General features: G+C 42.1%; 1 protein-coding gene across 1 annotated transcript in view; it reads left to right on the top strand.

Moving 5' to 3' along the window:
• Positions 1-1,016: 1,016 nt before the first annotated feature.
• The window catches only part of LOC142579747 (isovaleryl-CoA dehydrogenase, mitochondrial), a gene marked incomplete in the record, with an annotated part of 92,912 nt that continues 72,634 nt past the window's right edge, over positions 1,017-21,294 (top strand). Inside the window, 2 exon segments of the mRNA XM_075690274.1 lie at positions 1,017-1,189; positions 14,888-14,977. Coding sequence (XP_075546389.1) covers positions 1,046-1,189; positions 14,888-14,977 — 234 coding nt within the window.

The following is a 21,294-nucleotide window of genomic DNA, read 5'->3' as shown; positions in this document are numbered from 1 at the left end:
GTGGGACAAATATACATCCCAAAGGGTGCAACCGTTTTAAGAGTGTAAGAACAGTTTACACCCTTTGGAGTGCCCCTTCTGCCACACAACGATAATCGTCATCTGCCTTGATGCGTTTCCTTTCTTTAACGCTGCGAACCCGGTACTTTCCAGTAACAAACGGCACGCGCGTTATCAGCATGATAGCATTTCCTGGGCTCGCAGCGTTAAAGAAAGGAAACGCATCAAAGCAGATGACGATTACCGTTCGCTCTTAAAACGGTTGCTCCCTTTGGGGTGTATATTTGTCCCACAACAATAATCGTCATCTGCCTTGCTTACGTTTCCTTTCTCGAAAAACTCGGCGCTCGCTACTTTCCTGTCGAGAATGCTGCGTCACGCTGATAAAGCGCATGCCGTTCGTGACTGAGAAGTACCGGGCTCGCCGCGTTAAAGAAAGGAAACGCGGGCAAGACGGATGACGATTATTGTTGTGGGACAAGATAAGCCCCAAAGGGTGTAAATTTTTCTAAGAGTGTTGTGAGGCAGAAGGGCACTACAAAGGGTGTAAACTGTTCTTACAGTGTACACTCTAAGAAAAGTTTACTCCCTTTGGAGTGTATATTTGCCACACAACGTACGATAATCGTCATCTGTCTTGCCCGCATTCCCTTTCTTGAAAACGCTGCGCTCGTTACTTTCCTGTCGGGAATGCCATGTCATGCTGATAACGCGCATGCAGTTCGTTACTGGAAAGTACCGGGCTCGCTGCGTTAAAGAAAGGAAATGCGGGCAAGACAGATGACGATTATCGTTGTGTGGCAAATACACACTCCAAAGGGTGCATCTGTTTTTAGAGTGCATGCCGTTCGTTGCTGGTAAGTATCGGACTCGCAGCGTTAAATAAAGGAAATACGGCCAAGACAGATGACGTTTATCGTTGTGTGGCAAGATACAACTCAAATTATGTATATAGAGCGTGTGTGCCACTGCGCGCGATTCTTTCGCCGCACCGCTTACTCTAGAGGCGTGAAGGATTTCGTCCGGCAACAGCCACTATTCAAAAATGTCTGCTGCCAGGGGTATGTGGTGCTCGCTTCTTCGTCTAGGAAAATCGACAAGAGGACTGCCATGCAGGCTGTCGATAAGAAATTGCGCTTACTATCCAATTCAAGATGTTATGTACGGCCTAAGCCCCGAACAAAAAGAGGTATGATTGTTTTGTGTTAGTTTTTTTTAGGGTTTCTTGTTTTTCTTCCCGTGCTATTCGATACCCATCTGGTGCAGAGGAAGTAGTACATTTTGTGGGAGCTCGCTAACCGGCTATTCAACTCCAGGTACTCATCGCTTCACTAAAAGAACAATTATTGGTTCCATATGGTATTTTAGTTCGTATGTGAGCTGACACGAATTCTGGATGTCACATCTACCGATCCACGTTTGATGCTCATGTTTGAGATATCTCCTGCTGCATGTTATATTTTATTAATTTATTTGATCTTGTATTCCGTGCTCTTAAATTACGGTGCCTGTTCGAGCGAGGATTACTGGACAAAAAAAAAAAAAGTGTCTCAGAAATTCTTCTATATGTTTTTTTTTTCTTTCTGCTGTTGCCAGCAGCAGTTTGAGCAGCGGAAAGCGACACAAGGTATGACTGTTAATCTTTTGACGTAGTATTTCACGTTTAACTCAAAAGAGAAAATCATAGTACGTTCTGAAGAAAATAACGCGCTGGCGAGATTTTAAGGTTATCACGCGAGTATGGCTCGATCGTGGGCTCGATAGTATCATCCCTGTCCCGTGCGCCGATTGGCTAACGCGTTTCACGTGTTACCTTCTCTCTCTTGGTCCTCCCTCCCTCCTAAATTTTTTTTTTTTGAAGTGCAACGATTTGGAAGCTAACGATAGGAAGCTCACCTTTCGTTCTCGTGGTCGTGCTTGTGGCGAAGCAAGGACGAAGGCGCAACTCGGCGCCTGTCATATCTATAATGCCCAGAACAAGCGGCGCGGCATTATTTCCACGTTGCTGAGATGAATGATCGGGACGTTGGTGTGTTTTATTGCATCATTTCCAAACAGAATTTTTCTTTATCATTAACTTAGCTGCTGGACACAAAATGAATAGGTGCTTCATTAAATTTGAAATCATAATGAAACCTTCATAATGGAACATTCATAAAGGAACTGCATACTGCCTGGTGAGCATTCATCAGTCACAATAAAACAGCCTAGTTGGGACGTTAACAAACTGTTGGCTTGAAGACATTCTTTGCCTGGCTTTGTCTAGCATTCATATGACAAGCATGTTTAGTTTATATTGAAAAATTGGCAGTTTTGCCCAAAGGATGAAGGCGTTACTGCGAAAGCAAGGTTTAGCATTGTGCTTGAACTTCTCAGACGGTGATCTAACTATTCTCAGGCCTGACAAACGCTGACATGAAATACGGGGGTGTGCCAAAATTTCTGGCACTTTTAAAAGCTGTAACACGCCGTGTAGGGCCTGTAATGACATCACAGGTGCCAGCCAATACGCTGCCCGTAAAGAGCTGCAGCAGTAAAATTGCATTACATACAGGTATGAGCACAGATATTGTTTTGCACTTGTAATATTTAATAGTTGGAGAAGATTTAAGATAAAGACGTGCTGTGAATGTTATGTTACATGACATTTGTTTATGGGCTGCCGTTCTCAAAATTCTGAGAAATAATTTTGTCAAGAACGTAAGGCCTGGTATGAACAACTTTAGCGGTTGAATCATTTGCAATATAACTCACATATACGGCATGGATAAGCATATAGGATACATATACCTAAATATATGCAGAGCCCCAAGGCGCAAATCAAATTCTATTGTGAAAGTTTGCTTGGAGTGTCGATATAAATGCTGGTATCGTAATATAAGAACAATAATATTAGCACTTTCTTTCTTTATAGATGTAGACAGCTTTGCAAAGGCTACCCATTATTCAGCACATCATAAGCAGATTACTGATTTTGCTTTAAGCAGGTACCCTTGATTTGTTGTCCTGAACTACCCGAGGTGCTGTTTCCAGCCAGTGAGTGTTGGCGTGCGCAGCTTCTTGGACTGCCCTAGGCAGTCGGGGACAACAGATCAAAGACGCCCATTGAAGAATGCATGTTGCTGACAATACAGCACATCTTATCCATCACTTACTCATCAGCTGGGTGGTTTACAATGCAGATAGTAAAAAAAATTACTGCATTTTATAATATGACACTACCCTTCCTGCTCTTTTGATTCTTTCAGAATGAAACTTCCCTCTCTGACAAACTTTGCCAACCTTTCAGAGTATTTATGTGCTGTGATAATAAATTTGCCTCTTTGAAGGACTTCTAATATAATCACAAGTGAACCACTTGTTAAATCAGTTGATTTGGCTACTTTGGCTGTGAGTCGGACAGAAACATGGCACCACATGTAATTTCATATAAAAATGCAGATTGTACAGCAGAAATCGTATTACTTATTTGGTGACATTTTAATGCATTTTATTAGATAAAAAAAAATGTGCCAACATTCTCATTTATTAAAGTGGCTTGTTGAACCAATCTACTTTTAACATTTTGGCTTACTGAAGGACGGTAATTCCTCACAAGGAGTGAGAGAGTGTCACAGCAGTTCATCAGAATGATTACTGTAGTGCTAGTAGGGTATGCTGACGGTTATAACTAATGACACTTGAGAAATCTACTTTAGCTGCCAGAGTGGCTCAGCAGCAGTGTTCTGTCTTGGATTACACGATTGTGGTGTTATGTTTCAATACTGCGATTGGTATTCCTTGGACATTTCCCACGAGGCCATCCTTTCATCAGCTCACGCCCAAATGACGACGGGGCCCGGCGTAGACTGTGACGTGCAAGCAAAGGAGCTCGCTTCAGGGCAACAGCATCTGCTGACCTCCATGGAGGGGCTAATTACCATGAAGATCACTCTACCTGAACCTGACCCTGACAAGCTGAACTAATTGATGAAAGGGGTCAATGTAGCAGGCTACCGTGGGAACCACATCGATCTCAGATTCCCAGATTGCTGCATGCTTGCACCATATGCGGGGGCGAAGGTGCAGCATAGGAGGTGGAGTCCAGCAGAATGGTGTGATATTTGTGATTGGCCGAGATATAGTCATCAGATTCCCTAGTTTAGTCTCCTAGGGAAGAATACTGTTTCAAGTATGGTGATTTTTGGTGTGGAGGTTGTCTTACATGTCCTGATGTGAACTCAGACGTTAATACGCTCCTACATGGAGAGGGCTTCCGTATCTGAAGCCAGTGTAAATAAGGTAAAATAGACCCTTTTTCCTTCATTTCTACTACCAGACGTACTCATCCCTATGCTAGGTGGATTCCTGGCGTAAGCGTTATTCTGATCCGCAACAGTGGACTTGGTCCTCGGCCACGATGCGCACATTCCAACAGGGGTAGAATGCTAGTAATCACTCTCTTAAAGTTTAATAGGATGGAAAATTGTGCTAGTTGGTCTACACTAAGCATGATGGAAGTAGTGCGTGAAACAGCATACACGAATGAAGGTGTCCCTTCTTCGTTTTTGTGTACCGATTTGTCAAGCCATTTCCATCATACTTACTTTCTTAAAGGTTGATAGTAGACAGTGCTGGGAAGTGGGTCTAGGTTTGAATAAAATAAAATGCTATTGTAAAATATTAATGAAACATAACTTTCTTACAGAGAAACCCAAAATCAAACTTTCCATAGTCATCTCAAACATACAAACTATTTATGGACAGCTACGTAAATTACTGCTCACCATTGCCACATTTAGTAGAGATGCGAGACATCATGAAGGCATTACATAATGAAGGAGCTGAAGCATGCTTGACTACCTTAAGAAATATCTAAAGGGATTCCACAGCTACCATATTTCCTCACAAGGAAAGTGAAAAATGCTGATTAAAATGGGTGTTGCAATCTCTCCAATGCCGTTCACTGCATGCTTGGAAGAAGTATTGAAGTTTTAGAGGTGTGCGAGTAGCAGTTTTTGAGAATGAATTGTACAGAAATCAAATATTGTCAAAAGTTACTCTAATTGAATATAAATTGAACAGTGCCAGAAGTGAATCAAGTCAAATGTTGAATATTTTTCTTATAGTTAACAAATGATGTGCAGCCTTCTCACCATTACTATTAAACAGCTTTTACATCCTGGTATTCACAACACTTGAGCTATCCTGTTATTACACTGCATTATAAAGCATGCTTTAAGAATGCAAAGGGAGTGAACAACTAAGCAGATCTTTTGCAGGCTCAGGGCGTACGCAGTCATACAGTATCACATAAAGTTGAAGGTAACCTTATGGGCCGGCCACTAAGTATCTGCATATCCTCACGACCAAATAACACATTCGTGCTGTCAGCAGTGATGGCAGAGTAAAAAATTTTTTTTCTCTAGTTTGAATGGTTGTGATGGTGCCACTAGTTTATAAAGTATGTTGCAATGAAACATTCTGATTTATTCCAATCAGAGGACAGAGATGCTGCATCTATAAATAGTACCAAGCAATACTCACAGCCGAATGCAGTGTCTAAAAAATTTTTTTGCGATCATGTAAAGCTGGTCTTGCTGTTTGAGCGACGCAGCGTGCTCTAGTACATTATGTCTACTGGGGACGAGATGTAATTTACTGCATTTTTGCTTCAATTTCATGTTTAATTGTGCACAGTTCACTACGTAAAGTAGTTGAAAAAGTTTGGGATTTTCAAATAGTGACTATTTCATTGTGAACCTAATCGAATACTGACTATTTGATTCGAGAACTGAATTGAATAGGATGTTATTCGATTCACTTTTTGAAAGTGTGGAAAATTCACGCATCCTTAACTAAAGATGCTACATTAGAAATGAGTATGTGTGCAAATCAACGAGGAATATCTCGGCACACTTCAGTTTGTAGTTGACATTAGCTTGTTCAGCAATACTGTAGATGACTAGCAAGAAATGACTAAAGACTCTAACCTTCACTTCCTAGTAATGGTGGGTTTGCAGATTAACATGCAAAGGACTAAGGTAATGTTCAGTAGGCTGGCAAGGGAACCAAAGTTTATCATTGGTAGTCAGCATCTTGGAGCTGTGCTGGAGTGCAAATTTTTTTAGGTGAACTAGTCGCAGGAGACCACCCGAATCATGAGAAGGGAATTTCTAGAGAACTAAAGGTACGGTTGCAGCATGTGTGGCAGGCACTTCCAAGGCATGGCCAACAGCTTACCATTATCCCTGAAAAGTAAAATTCACAATCACTGCATTCTGCCACCATTAACCTATGAGGCTGAAGGTTGGAGGATAACAAGGATGCTTGAGAAGAAGCTGAGGACTGTGCAGTGAGCCATGCAACAAAAAGTGATGGGCATAAGACTTCAAATTGTCTTTCCATCGAGCTTGTTTTGTACTTCACATGTCAAAAGGCTTGGGCATGACGCTAAGCTTGAAAATTGACAGATAATGTTCAGAATCAAATAAGGGCTGCTGCACTCGTATTCAAAACATTCTTTTGGCACTCCTGCCATGAGAAAATTGGAGGTACTTATATTTTTAAAATATGGTAGTTACTGTCAATCTTTCGTAGAGTATTATTTTTGAAAAATGCCAGGATTTTACTGTTGTAGGGTGCGACAAGTGTTAAACTTGCAAACGACAAGTACTAAAGTGAAATTCTTTCAGCAAATCCCGTCAGTTGGCTTGGAAGACATACTGACAAACAGCCATCACTGCCCCACCGCTACCTTGAGTTTCGTTGCTAGCAATGCTTTGAGAACGCTCCAGTGGCTTTAGACTTGTCAACACTAGAGAACAGTCACTGGCCTCTGTCACCATGACAGAGACAGAAGTTATTCAATCTTTGTTCCTTTGTATGCTGTTTCGTGTTGCAATCATCACTCCCAAGCAGCAGCTCTTCTATCTGTAGCATTTTCTTTTTCTTTTTTTGCTCAGTGTTGCTCATTGTTCATGCATTGTGGCTAATTGTAGCATTGTGTGTGGATAGGTAATGTATAACTTGCTTTGCAGTCATTTCCTTGTGCAGACTGATGTGAATAAATTAGAATAGTATACTTTGTCCTGTGCATTGCTTCAATTAAATGGGACTGCTAAGGACACTTTCTTGTCTGTCTTGAAGTGGAAATAAATTATGCGGCCTCACTAAACATGATTATTGGTTCCAATTGCTCTGGGGTGCTCTGCCTTTGTACATGTTCCAAATGCTTCCGATTTTATGCCGTCATCAAAAGCAGAGTTTTCAAGGCCTTATGTTAGTTAAACTTTGTGGTAAGGAGATGTTTTGCACTTGTGATTTTTGCGGAAAGTGCAATTTCTTTTGAACTTACTTCTAGTCATAAATGGGTAGCTGACTACTGTGACTAATATTGCATCACCATGCCTACATTTGAGTATTTCTTCCTGACCTCTTGCTGTGGGGCATTCTACTGGCAAATCTTATGGCAAGAAAGCTTATTAACTCAAAAGGTAATTTCTGGTTAGCTAATGGTATTCAGCGTAAACCTAACGTACATTCAGTTTCTCACTATGAATAAATTATATTAAATTGTTTTCCAAAGCTCCCCAGTGCTCATTTGGCAAGGTGCTTTCTTATTTGAGAGGTTTAATTATTGAGTATCTCATCATGTATGTCATTATACTGTAGGCTTTCATCATTATCATCATCAGCCTATTTTAAGTCCACTGCAGGATGAAGGCCTCTCCCTGTGATCTCCAATTACACCTGTCCTACACCAGCCGATTCCAACTTGCCCCTGCAAATTTCTTAATTTCATCACCCCACCTAGTCCTCTGCCGTCCTCGACTGCGTTTCCTTTCTCTTGGCACCCATTCTGTAACCCTAATAGTTCACCGGTTATCTAACCTACGCGTTACATAACCTGCCCCAGCTCAATTCTTTCTCTTAATGTCATTTACAATATCGGCTATCCCCTTTTGCTCTCTGATCCGCATCACTCTCTTCCTGTCTCTTAACGTTACGCCTATCATTCTTCGTTCCATTGCTCTTTGTACCGCCCTTGACTTGTTTTCGAGCTTTTTTGTCAGTCTCCAAGTTTCTGCCCCATATATTAGCACCGGTAGAATACACTGATTGTACACGTTTCTTTTTAATGAGAATGGTAAGCTTCCAGTCGGGATCTGATAAAGTCTGCCCTATGCGTTCCAACCCATTTTTATTCATCTGTAATATCCTTCTCATGATCGGGGTCCCCTGTGAGTAATTGACCTAGGTAAAGGCGTTCCTTCGCAGGCTCTACAGGCTGACTGGCAATCCTGAACTCTTGTTCCCTTGCCATGCTATTGATCATTTTCTTTGTTTTCTGCATATTAATCTTCAACACCACTCTTACACTTTCTCTGTTAAGGTCCTCGCTCATTTGTTATGATTCGTCCCCAGTGTTGCTGAACAGGACAGTGTCATCTACAAACCGAAGGTTGCCGAGGTATTTGCTGTTGATCGTTACTCCTAAGCTGTCCCAGTTTAATAGCTTCAATACTTCTTCCAAGCATGCAGTGAATATCATTGTAGAGATTGTCTGAACTTGTCTGACCCCTTTCTTTATAGGTATTTTTCTACTTTTCTTTTGGAGAATTAAGGTAGCTGTAGAATCTTTGTAGATATTTTCCAAGATATTTTCGTAATGCCTCTATTACTGCTGGTATTTCTACTGAATCAAATTCCTTTTTGTAATCTATGAAAGCCGTATACAGAGGCTGATTGTACTCTGCAGATTTTTCAATTACCTGTTTGAAAACATGGGTGTGATCCATTGTACAGTATCCCTTCCTGAAGCCAGCCTGTTTCCTTGGTTGACTGAAGTATTGGTGAATATTTTATACAATACTGGAAGCAAGCTAATGGGCCTATAATTTTTCAGTTCTTTAACATCTCCCATTTTGTAGATTAGTATAATGTTGGCATTTTTCCAGGTCTCTCGGACCCTTGAAGTCATAAGACATTCCATATAGAGAGCCGCAAGCTTTTCAAGCATGATGTCTCCTCCATTTTTGATTAAATTGACTGTTACTCCATGTTCTGCTGATTTTCCTCGTTTCATGTCTTTTAAGGCCCTTCTAACTTCATCGCAAGTTATAGAAGGAACCTCTGTAGCCTGTTCATTACTACTTCCAGTGGAGGTATTCCGGCTGCTCTGGGTATTGTACAGGTCATTGTAAAATTATTCCACTGCTTTTACTATATTTTCGGAATTGCTGATGGTATTACCCTGCTTATCTTTCACTGCATACATCTTGGCTTGTCTTATGCCAAGTTTTCTTCTCATTGATTTCATGCTGCATCCATTTTTTACTGCTTCTAGTCTTTGCTACGTTATAATTTCGAATATCCTTTATTTTCTCCTTGTTTGTCAATTTTGACAATTCCGCGAATTCTATCTGATCTCTTGAGTTGGACGCTTTTATTCTTTGTCGTTTCTCTATTAGGTCCTTCATTGCTTGGGACAGCTTACCTACAGGTTGCCTTGGTGCGTTACCTCTCACTTCAATTGCTGCTTCTGAAGCTAGCCTAGTTACAGTTTCATTCATTACTCCTATGGCATCTTCATCTCGCTGTTCTAAGGCTGCATATTTGCAAGCCCCAGCTTGAATTGGTCTGCTTTTACTCTTACTGCGTCTAGGTTGGCCTGTTTCTTCTGGACTAGTTTTATTGTTTCTCACTTCATATTGTCGCGGCTCACTGGAGACAAGAGCGGAGAGCGGTATTTATTCGAGAGAGTTAGGGCAAGCGCTCAGTCCAGACTTCTTCTTTTCTAGTGCCTCGCTTGCACCGGACGAGGTCGTCGTCTTTATCGTCAACGTGGTTAGGCACAGATGGTGTCGCGGCATTTGCCCCCCTCCAAAAGGAGCATCGTCCCGATGCTCGGCGGGTAGCATCCGGTGTCCAGCAAACCACAGAGTGTCCATGTCACTCAGAAAAATAAGGTTTCATGCGCACCACGTGCACAGTCTCAGGCAGGTCGTGACGGCGCCTCGAGCAGGATGGGCTGTCAGGAACGACTTCATAGTTGACGTCGCTAAGGCGTCGTAGAACCTTGTACGGCCCGAAGTATTGACGCAGAAGTTTCTCCGCGAGGCCTCGGCGGCGTACTGGAGCCCAAACCCAGACTCTCTGGCTGGGCTGGTAGATGACACATCGATGGTGTTGATTGTAATGTCGGGCATCACGGTCTTGTTGGCTGGCTATGCGAACGCGCGCGAGCTGTCTTGCTTCTTTGGCGCGCTCTGTAAAATCTGCGGCGTCAGTCTCGGAATCGCTGGAATCATGAGGAAGCATAGCATCCAGCATTGTAGTTACTTCTCGACCGTGGAGGAGACTGAATGGCGTCACTCTTGTTGTTTCTTGCCGAGCCGTATTATAAGCAAACGTTACATAGGGTAATATTTAGTCCCAGTTCTTGTGTTCCACATCAACATACATGCACAGCATGTCTGCAAGAGTCTTGTTGAGGCGCTCCGTAAGTCCATTGCTTTGCGGGTGATAGGCGGTCGTCCTTCTGTGTGCCGCGCCACTGAGGGTGAGTACATTTCGCAAAAGTTCAGCCGTGAATGCGGTTCCCCTGTCGGTTACGATGACCGCTGGAGCACCGTGCCTCAGGACGACATTTTCGATGAAGAACTGTGCGGCCTCAGCTGCTGTGCTGCTAGGAAGTGCCTTGGTTTCAGCATATCGCGTGAGGCAATCTGTCGCAACTATGATCCATTTATTTCTGGCAGCAGATATTGGGAATGGGCCCAAAAGGTCCATCCCAATTTGTGCAAACGGTGTTTCCGGTACTGGAACGGGATGCAATAATCCAGCAGGTTTCGTAGGTGGAACTTTTCATCGCTGACAGTCAAGGCACATTCGAACGTAGTGCTTCACCAGTGCTGCGAGCTGTGGCCAGTAATACTTCTCTTTGATCCGTGCTAATGTTCTTGTGTAGCCTAAGTGACCTGAGGTAGCTTCGTCGTGATAGGCCTGCAAAATTTCATTGCGGAGAGGTTTAGGGACGACTAGCAGATATCTCTTCCCTGTTGAAGAGAAGTTCCTCCTAAAAAGAACACTGTTGCGTAGGCAGAATGATGACACGTGCCTTGAGAACAATCTGGGCTTGTTTGTGGTGCGGCCTTCTAAGAAATCAATTAATGATGCAAGCTCCTGGTCTTCTTGCTGTTGTTGAGAGGTGGTGGCCGCATGAACAACTCCCAAAAAACCTGCGGATTCGTCATCGTCTCCGCCTGACGACTCGATCGGCGATCTGGAAAGGCAGTCAGCGTCTAAGTGCTGCTTTCCTGATTTATAGACCACTGTCATGTCGTACTCTTGAAGCCGTAGGCTCCAGCGTGCCAAACGTGCAGATGGACCTTTCATGTTGGTCAACCAACAGAGAGAATGGTGGTCACTTATAACTTGAAATGGGCGGCCGTATATGTACGGGCGGAACTTGGTAACTGCCCATACTACAGCCAAGCATTCCTTCTCTGTGGTGGAGTAGTTCGACTCGCACGTGACAATGTTCTACTCGCGTAAGCGATGACTCGCTCAGCGCCGTCTTGCCGTTGAACAAGGACGGCGCCTAGACCTATGTTGCTGGCAACGGTGTGGATCATTGTCGGCGCATCCACGTCAAAGTGGGCCAGAACAGGCGAAGTTTGTAGGCGGTGCCGCAACTCGTCAAATGCCGCCTCCTGCTCCTCGCCCCACACAAACGTGACATCTTCTCTGGTTAAGCAGGTGAGCAGTGAGGCGATGCGTGCAAAACCCACAATAAATTGCCGGTAATATGTGCATAGGCCCAGGAATCCTAGACCTCACTAACTTCTGATCACTGCACTTTACCATACCTAACACTTCTACATCCTGCACTATGCTGGGATTGACAGAAAGTATGAAATCTATTTCATTTCTTGTTTCTCCATTAGGGTTTTATCATGTCCACTTTCTGTTGCTGCGCTTCCTGAAGACGGTATTCATTATACGGGGCTTATTCCTTTCCTGCAAATTCTACGAGGGTTGATCCAGAAATAAGGTTCCCAAAGAGCTCCAGCCACATGGGAAGGTGCGAGGCAAAATCCGGCAACACTGCTGCTCGCGGCTGTTCCCCCACTCTGGATTCCCCCTGGCCGCACTTCGCTGTGCTGCTCATTCTTGGCTCAGCAGCCGTCCAATATGGATGTTCTCATTGTTGATCCCGCCAAGTGCGAGATTCGTTCTTTAATTTGTTTTTTGCACGCCAAAGGGACTCCACCCGTGGATATTCATCGTCAGTTGACAGAGGTGTATGGCGACAAGTGTATGTCCGTTGAACACGTCCGAAAGTGGTGCAGGGAGTTTAGTGCCGGTCGGAAGGAAGTGCACGATGAAGAACGGAGTGGAAGACCATCAGTTTTGGAAGCGGTTATCAAGATAGTCCAACAAGAAGTGCTTCAAAACAGGAGGATCACTGTCCGTGAATTTGTTTCTCAGATTCCTGGGAGTTCTTTAGGTAGAGTAGAAACACCTCTGACTGAAAAATTGGGGTATCACAAGAGTTGTGCTCGATGGGTACCGCAGCTATTGACATCAGACCACAAGGGGAAATGCCTTGACTGTGCTCGCCAGTTTCTTCAAAAGTTTCAAGGAGCTAAAGAAGGATTGCTGGACTCCATTGTTACAGGAGACAAAATGTGGGTGTTTCATTTCACTCCTGAAACAAAACAAAAATCCGAACAGTGGCATCACCCAGAGTCACCAGTCACAAGGAAGTTCAAACTCCTTCTGCTGGCAAAGTCATGGCGAGTGTTTTTTAGGATTGTAAGGGGATACTGCTGATTAATTTCATGGAATGTGGGACAACAATCAACTCAGACAGTTATTGTGAAACACTAAGAAAACCCAAGTGATTATCCAGAACCACCAGTGAGGACGACTGGCAGCTGGTGTAACACTGCTTCATGACAACGCCCGACCTCACGTCTCCCGTCAAACCCAGGAACTTTTGACAAACTTTGGGTGGACTGTCGTACCCCGCCCACTGTACAGTCCAAACCTAGTGCCTTGTGATTATCACTTGTTCCCCAAGTCAAAGGAACATTTGAGTGGCCAGTGCTTCCGGAGCGACGATAAAGTCAAAGAAGAGGTGAAACGCTTTCTCAACGGGTTGGCGGCAGAGTTCTATGACATTGGGATACAGAAATTGGAGCACCGTCTACAAAAATGCGTAGAAAAAAGATGGTGATTATGTAGAAAAATAGAGCAAAGTTTTATCTTTCCAATGATGTAAATTTCTCTGAGGATAAACAATGTTGTCTATTTCTAAAATTGATGGGAACCTTATTTCTGGATCAACCCTCGTAACCATCTCGTCTGTAGTGTTTCTAGAATTGATACTGTAATTGCCAATTGCTTGTTCACCAGCCTGCTTTTTCCCCACTTTTGCATTGAAGTCGCCCATTACTACAGTATACTGAGTCTGCACTTTTCTCATCGCTAATTCCACATCTTCATAAAGCTGATCTACTTCATCATTATCATGTCTGGAGGTTGGAGTGTAGGCTTGTAGCACCTTTATTCTATACCTCCTATTTAGATTTGTTACGACTACTGCTACCCTTTCATTAATGCTGTAGAATTCGTCAGTGTTGCCCACTATGTCCTTAAAGATGAGGAATCCTACCCTGTATTGCTTCTTATCTGGGAGCAGAAGACATGGCCGTTATTCACCACTGTATAAGCCTCACCAGCTCTTCTGACCTCACTAAGGCCAGTGTTGTCCCAAACAATGCCTAATAGTTCCTCAAAAAGTCCTGCTAAGCTAACCTCACTCGAGAGAGTTTGGGTGTTAAAGGTTGCCAGGGTCAATTTCCATTGGTGGCCTGTCCGGGTCCAGAGATTCTTAGCACCCTCTGCTGCATTACAGGTCTGACCGCCGCCGCCTTGGTCAGGTGCTTCGCAGCTGCTGGGGACTGAGGGCCATGGGTTAATGTAGGAGTCATGAGGGAGGTAGTGGCCGAAGGCTGCAGCACAGAGGCCAATTCCTGTTCTGGGGAGAGAGTGCCTTTGTTGAAGCTTAGTGGGCCTTCCTAATTGGATCAGTATAGCCCCACTAGTTCTCGGCGTTTTTGACAGTGTCAGGCGCCACTCCAAGCCTGGAGTTGTCGAGTACTGGAAGAGGTGAATTCGAGATTGCCACCTTCAGATTAAAAAAGAATAATAATAATAAAAGAGATAGAGAGAAAAATGAAACAAAACTCGAGGAGTCAAACTTCTGACTATGACAACCGAGCCTCGAAGCTAGCTTAGTCAGATAACCATGCCAGCTATGAAGCCATCTTATGGCAGGGAATTTCAGCCCTGAGGATCGTACAGGCATAAAAACTCCCTTGATTTATCCGCGAAAGATGTGTTTTGCTACTGGCTCATAAACACATGTCAAGACAGCAGGGTAAGCAGTTGCCTTTTGTTTCTAACAGTTGTTGAATGGAAGTATTGCAGAGGACAAAACTATTCACTATTCACTAGTCGGTGTTTCAACTTGCTAGCATGGTCTTGCGTTAGCAAATGATTGGGGAATGCCTTTCAGATAGCTCTTCCAACAGGCTTCTATAGCACTGCTGATGACTGTTTAAAGTGCACTATTAGCCACACCGAACTGCAAAAAGTGACAGAGATTAGCCGTTTGACACCATTGTGAATAATAAAATAATATTGAAATTTATTACAAAGTTTGCTTTTTAATTACATCTTGTGTTTATCTAAGCACATAAAAGCACCAATAAAGTTGGCAGTGACTGCTGAGTTTGGGTGTTCTATAGTAGCCAAAAGTTCTCTGCCTTGACAGTGTCAAAAGTATCTGCCATTCTTAAACTGCTCACCAACAATTTACTTTTTCTTGTTTCAGCTCCGGGAAGCAGCATTCAACTTTGCCCAGAAAGAGCTTGCACCACATGCAAAAGACATCGACAAGAACAATCATTTTCCAGGCTTTAGGGTATGTATGACAAAAGTGAATGTATGTGGGTGTCCAGAGTACAGGCAAAAAAAAAATAGAAAGAATAAAAATAAAATAGTTGTCACTGCAGGTGGCTGTGGTAGCTTTGTTTCATAGGGTAACCCACTAAGTGAAATTCTGACATTATGTCATACAAGAGTTGCGCATGTTCCATAAGTGTCACTTTTCCTCAGATTTTCTTTTAGTGCTGTTTCTTGTATTTTGCTTCTCTCCGAGAGAGTACTGCTAATATAAAGCTTTTGCCTAATGAAGTACTTGTCTGTAACTTGGATCATCGACTTTACTGGCACATGTGTGAAAAGATAGAAATCTAAAATAAACAAAACAAAAAAAAAAACATTATTTGCAAGGTAAGCGGAAATCGCGATAGCTGCCACACGTGCTGTTTTTGATATGAGTGCACCTAGGTAGCACCCCCACATTATTCACTTTACCACCAGCCATGTAACTGCCCTGTTATGTTTTTTTTTTTTTTTTTTTTTGCAGCAAAGCAGCTAATGGGGGTGTCTAGAAGCACTGAAAAACGTTATGTGCCAGGTTTTAAAACTTTTTTAGAGAACTAAATAGCAAAATTTATAATTTGAACTAATTCACTCATGGAATTTATGTTTTGAGGAAGCTTGGGGAATGTTAGAAGCAGTGTCATGGCAAATTTTGAAGCGTGTGCATTAACTGGGGGGTGAAATAAAAGTTGCTAAACCATTGTTTTCTGCATATTTAGAAGCGCTGTATGAAACGCTTACACAGTTTCTCCGCACCCCTGGGAGGACTGGAAACTGCAGAAATTTCACATTCTCAGGAAATGAGAACCACTCCATTGCTGATGTGTATTGAAAGTTTTAGTTGTTTCTGTTAGTTATTTGGTCTGAAGATAATTACTGAATACTCACTTTCTCCCAATATTTATGCATTATATGAGTCATGCAGTTACTTTTTCGCGGTCCTCCTGATGAACTTTGCGAGGTGCGTTGTTTATATTTTATTGAAGTAGGTATGTTCTGATTGACAAACAATAAATGTCTGGTCTGTGTAGGTCAATTGCAGTCTTTACAGAAAGTTACCTATTCAAGTGTTCTACGGTGTCATACTGCCAGTACCTGCAATGTTTCTCACAGTCATAAAATAACTGTACAAGACACCAACTTCAAATTCAGCGAAAACAAGTGGAATAAGTGTAATTTGTCGTGAAACTTTTCTGTTCCTGGCTCATTTAAAAGCGTTGCAAATAATTACCATACCTTCGTTTCTTTTCCTAATTTCATGTGTCATACGAGGTTCATAGTTGGATTCTTGGCATTCCTCGGTGAACTAAGCTGGGCATCATTTTTGTATTTGGCAAAATTAAAGGGAATATTATAGGTAATGTGTTGGCAAAGTTCAAAGTTTATGGGCTAATTTTGGTGTTTGTAATAAATTATGTATGAAAGTGCTCCAGAGCATTATGACTAGTGCAAAATTTGGCTCGCTATCCTGGCAAAAATAGTATATTATATTATTTATTTTATTTATTATTAATGTATAATAATAAATAATAATATTTTGTAAAAATAAAGGGCACATTATAGGTTATGCATTTGCAAAGTTCAAAGTGTGTGGCTTAATTGTGGCCTTTGCAATAAATTATGTTTAGAAGTGCTCTGGAACGTTATAAGACAGTTTTATGAGGGGCGAAAAATTTAGCTCACTGCCCTGGCATAACTACAAATGGCGCCGAATTAAAATTTTGTGAACATGGGGGGGGGGGGGGGGGGGGAAGGCTACAGCAAATGTTTGTGTGAACTTCAAGGCATGTTGATCAAATACAGCCTTTGTAAAATTTTCTTTTTTGAAAATTTCGAAACTGTTATATGGCCATCTTATGTATTGTTTTACAGTGTCCTGAGCTATCTTTATCTTACAGAAACTTTATATTTTGTGAAAATAAAGTGCATGTTATGGGTTATGTGTAGGGGGAGATCAGATTATTAGAGTGAATTAAGGGTTGCACAATAAATTCTGCACTTAGGCACTCCACAGTGTAGATAACTAAATTTTATGAGCGGTGGGAAATTTACCATGCAGTCCTGGCATAACTACAAATGCCACCATGGTCAAACTTAGTAAAAAAAAGGGGACAGGCCACTATGATGAATCTGTTTGCAAAGTTGAATGCTTGTGAATAAACAGCAGCAGTAGCAAAACATTTCTAAAGTAAGTGTTTGAAAGTTTCATGTAGCTGTTATCAGCTGCATTTTCCAAAATGTTATCCATCTATGTGTTGCAGCCAAAAGGAACAGAGATGGATAAAATTTTGTTATCTTGTGGGCCATGAAGCTTGACTTTCAGCTTGGTTCATTTCATGGTGCTTACAGCTGGCCCATTCAGAGTTTTTGTGCTAGTGGGTGGTGTGCCTTTTTTGCTTTTTCTTTGATCTCTTAATATATAGTAAACCTGTAGTAGCATGCTAAGCCTTTTGCTTGACTAACCTCTTCACTTATCACTAGAATTTCTCTCACCAGCGTACACATATTTTCATATACTGGTTGATATATACAGTTTCCTTTATTCTTGGAATACGCAAATTACATGCACAGTGAGTGGGCTATGTGATATGAATAAAGTAAGATGGCAGTGCTTGTTCAAGAGACTATTGCCCTCAGCTAGCGATCTGGCATAACGCAGCACCAACATTCTGAACAGTTTAGGTCATAGGACCCAAATGCGAAATATCATATCTTTTGGTTCACTACTGTATGTCCAGAGGAAAATTGGTAGCAGAAGCTGCAATAATGGGGGATCCGGCTAAAGATGATGGAGCTATTCTATACTTTAAAAGCCTAATGTCTCATGGCCTCGAAAGTACCAAAGGTTTGGAAGAATAACTTGCTGTCCTTATCGGGCCACTACATATTCACTAAGCCAATTTCAAACGGAATGAATGCTACGTTTGAATTAAGTCAACTTGGGAAACAGCCTTGATTTAGAAATGTGTATTCACCTTTTGATAACATTAATTTCATTAACCAGGTTATTGAGGAGTCTGCTGAATATAACCAACCCCTCTGTATTGCCTTCATAGACTGTAAAAAGGTGTTCTATTCACTTGAGATATTAGCAGTCAGGGAGGTGTGAAGAAAGCATGAATAAATGTCTTTAGAAATATCTACTGGGATTTCGCAGATACTATATTTCTTCACATGTGCAAAAATATCAAGAAAGGCGTAAGGCAAGGCAAAGAAACACCATCTCTCCATTATTATTCACTGCATGCTTGCAGAAATATTCAATATGCTTCTTTCAGAAAGATTAGATGTATCGATTAACAGGAAATATCTGTTGTCTGAACAGGAAATGAACAACACGTTTAACCTGGTGTGCTGCCACTTAAAAACTGAAAGGGGAGTAAAGGCTACTTATCATTATCTTACAACACATCACTGGCGTAAATTAGGTGGCCAACGCCTGTGTTGCAGCCCTGTCACTTTTTAAGCAGCAGCCTACTGGGCTAAATGAGGTGTTCATTCATGCGCGGCACATTTGAGAGCACTGCAATCATGGTACATAAATGAGCACGTCACATGCTTTTTCTTTCCTCCCCCCCCCCCCATATTTCGCGCACTTTCTTTATGATGCAGAAAAAATTATTACGGGACAAGTAGGAAGGTAAAAGTCGCTGAATTAAATGTCTCCTAGAATGCTCTACAACTTTCTCATTCGAAGCATTGCCCTAAAGTCAATGCTTTCAATGTTGGTTAATTTATTATGACTAAATACAAAATTAGGCAGAATACAAAAACATAGTGTTACTTGCTCCGTACAATAGCCGACAACAGGCATTTGGTTGCATCCTCCTAGAATACTTTGGTATATTTTTAAACCTTGGCTGAAGTCAGCTATGGGCAGAGTAGTCACAGATGGGGTAGTCTCAAATTATGGGTGGTAAATCTGCAGATGAATAAAAATGTGTTGAAGCACATGCGGCAGACATTTTCTAGTGCTGAATAGCAGGTTACTGATATCTTTGAAAGGAACAGTATATGATCAAAGCATTCTGCTAATGCTAGCCTATTTCGCTGATACTTGGAGGATAATCAGGAAACCGAAAGATAGTGCAACAAGTTGTGAATGGAAAATTATAGGTGTAATATTAAGATACAGGATGACGGCAAAATGTATTAAGCAAACATGGTTATATTATTTCGGATTAAGAGGCATTAGATTTGGGAAAGTCATGTAATGCGTGCAATGGATAACCACTGGTCTGTTACTGTAACAGAATGGGTGTCAAAGGAGGAGACACACAAATGTAACAAAAAATTGAAGGGAAAAATGATATGAGAAAATTTGCATGCATAAAATGCAGTCAGCTGATACAGGACAGGAGCAACTAGAAATTGGAGAAGCCTTCATCCTGCAGTGCACCTATATAAGAAGATGATGAAGACCATGATGATGATATTTTGATATGGACTGCATTTCTTCATCCAGCATGACAGAGCTTAAAGAACAGGAGAGAAAAAAGGATCACTGAAGGCAGCTGCAGGAAAAGCATATTGGAAGGCCTTGATTGGTCATGGTACCTTTTCATGGAAAGTGTACAAGTAGTAAGAAGAAAGCTAGAGGAGACTTTCAGGAAAGCAAAAGCCCTTGCGTTTAATGTGAACTGGGAGGCCTTGCTTACAGCAGCATTTGTTGTTCTTATGGCATTGCAGTGCATGTCTTTTGGTCATGTAAATTTATTACTCTTCTTTTTTTTACATTTGTTTGTCAAGCAGAGACAAATGAAGTACAAATTAATGAGGAGTACTCCTGTTGGGGCAAGTTGGTGTGACATATTTCACATTAATCAGCGTTAAAAGGCGAAGACATAGGGACACATACACAGACCTCTGATTGTGTGTACATGACCCTCTGTCTTCATATTTTCATGCTGATTAACTTATAAATTAATGCTCATCTGGTCAGTGTCAGCAGGACGTGATGTGTCTACAAACATGTCTGCTGCTAAAAGCTGCCACTGCACAAGGCTAAAATTTAGTTTGAAATGTAGACATTTGTTTAAAGAGCCCCTTACCAGGTCTGGCCATTTTGAGCTGACAAGCGCAGAGCGCAGGTCTAGGCTTGCCGTCATTCCTTATATACACCATGTTTCTCATAACATGAAAATTGCGGCGAAGACAGGAGTGAGGGTGGTGTGCAATGCCCCTAATAAACCGAGCGGGTTGTGCAAAATAGTCAATAGGGAGGATACTGTCGCACGCAAAAGCTGCTATAAGAATCATGTTCGCGGCTTTATTGACTTCACAACGCAAGTCGTCTATAAAATCCCGCTTGATTGTAAACATTGCTATATCGGGCAAATGGGGAGGTGCATTAATGATTGCCTGCGCGAGCATGCTGCTTCACTAAAAGGAAACCCGTACAGTCATCTAGCTGCCCACTGTAACACGTGTGCTTGCACCCCGATCTTTAAGAAGTGCGAAATAATTGGCAGATATAGTGAAAAGCATGCGCTGGAAATCTTTGAAGCATTTTGCATATTCAAAAGTAGCGACGCGTGCGACAGTTCTGCGTCCCTCACGCTCTCAACGGTTATCTTTCTTATCCTCCTTTTTATGTTCTTTGTCACATTCATGATGGCTTTATATGCTGCTTCTGCAAATAAAGAATTTGGTTGCTAGTCAGCGCTCTGTCCTGTTTACTCGCTCGTCCTGTGTTGCGCTGTTCATGTTTTTATTCATGCAGTATGTATTCTTTAACTATACACGCGTCCACCCGTCGTCTTCTATCATAGTACGAGCACCGATATGCCTAATAAGTGTACTGACAGGCCTTTTCAAATGTGTCTGTGGCAATTTGAGCCCTTAAAGGCAGTAAAAAACATGCATTAATTTTTTTGGACGTTTTCGCCGCTCCTAGGGAGTCCGAAATATAGGACGTTACGTGTAAAACTGACTAAGAGGATGCTTCAAATGGTCCATGGGGCAAACGCATGGTGGAAGGAAGATGAGAACAGAAAGGACCTACGCATTGAAGAATGAACGGGATAGGAAGCATGCCGTCACTTCTTTGAAAAAGCTTGAGCTCAAAAAACAAAGCGTTGGCTGACGCTGAGGTGCAGGTGTCCCTTATCCAAACCAAAATAAACACTTTAAAGCAGTGAAACGCAAAACTGAGGTGTTGTGCACAGGCTGAGAGTATGTCAGGACAGTTGAGGTTGACTTACCAGCTGTTCAGAGAGAATCTCACTTGTGACAAAATTCGGGCTTCATACCAATGAGCTTGCTATCAGTTGATAGAAATAGCTCATATTCGAA

The sequence above is a fragment of the Dermacentor variabilis genome, chromosome 1 (assembly GCF_050947875.1).
Source record: "Dermacentor variabilis isolate Ectoservices chromosome 1, ASM5094787v1, whole genome shotgun sequence".
NCBI lineage: Eukaryota > Metazoa > Arthropoda > Arachnida > Ixodida > Ixodidae > Dermacentor > Dermacentor variabilis.
The sequence above is the reverse complement of the archived record's forward strand: the minus strand, read 5'-3'. Positions and strand labels throughout refer to the sequence as shown.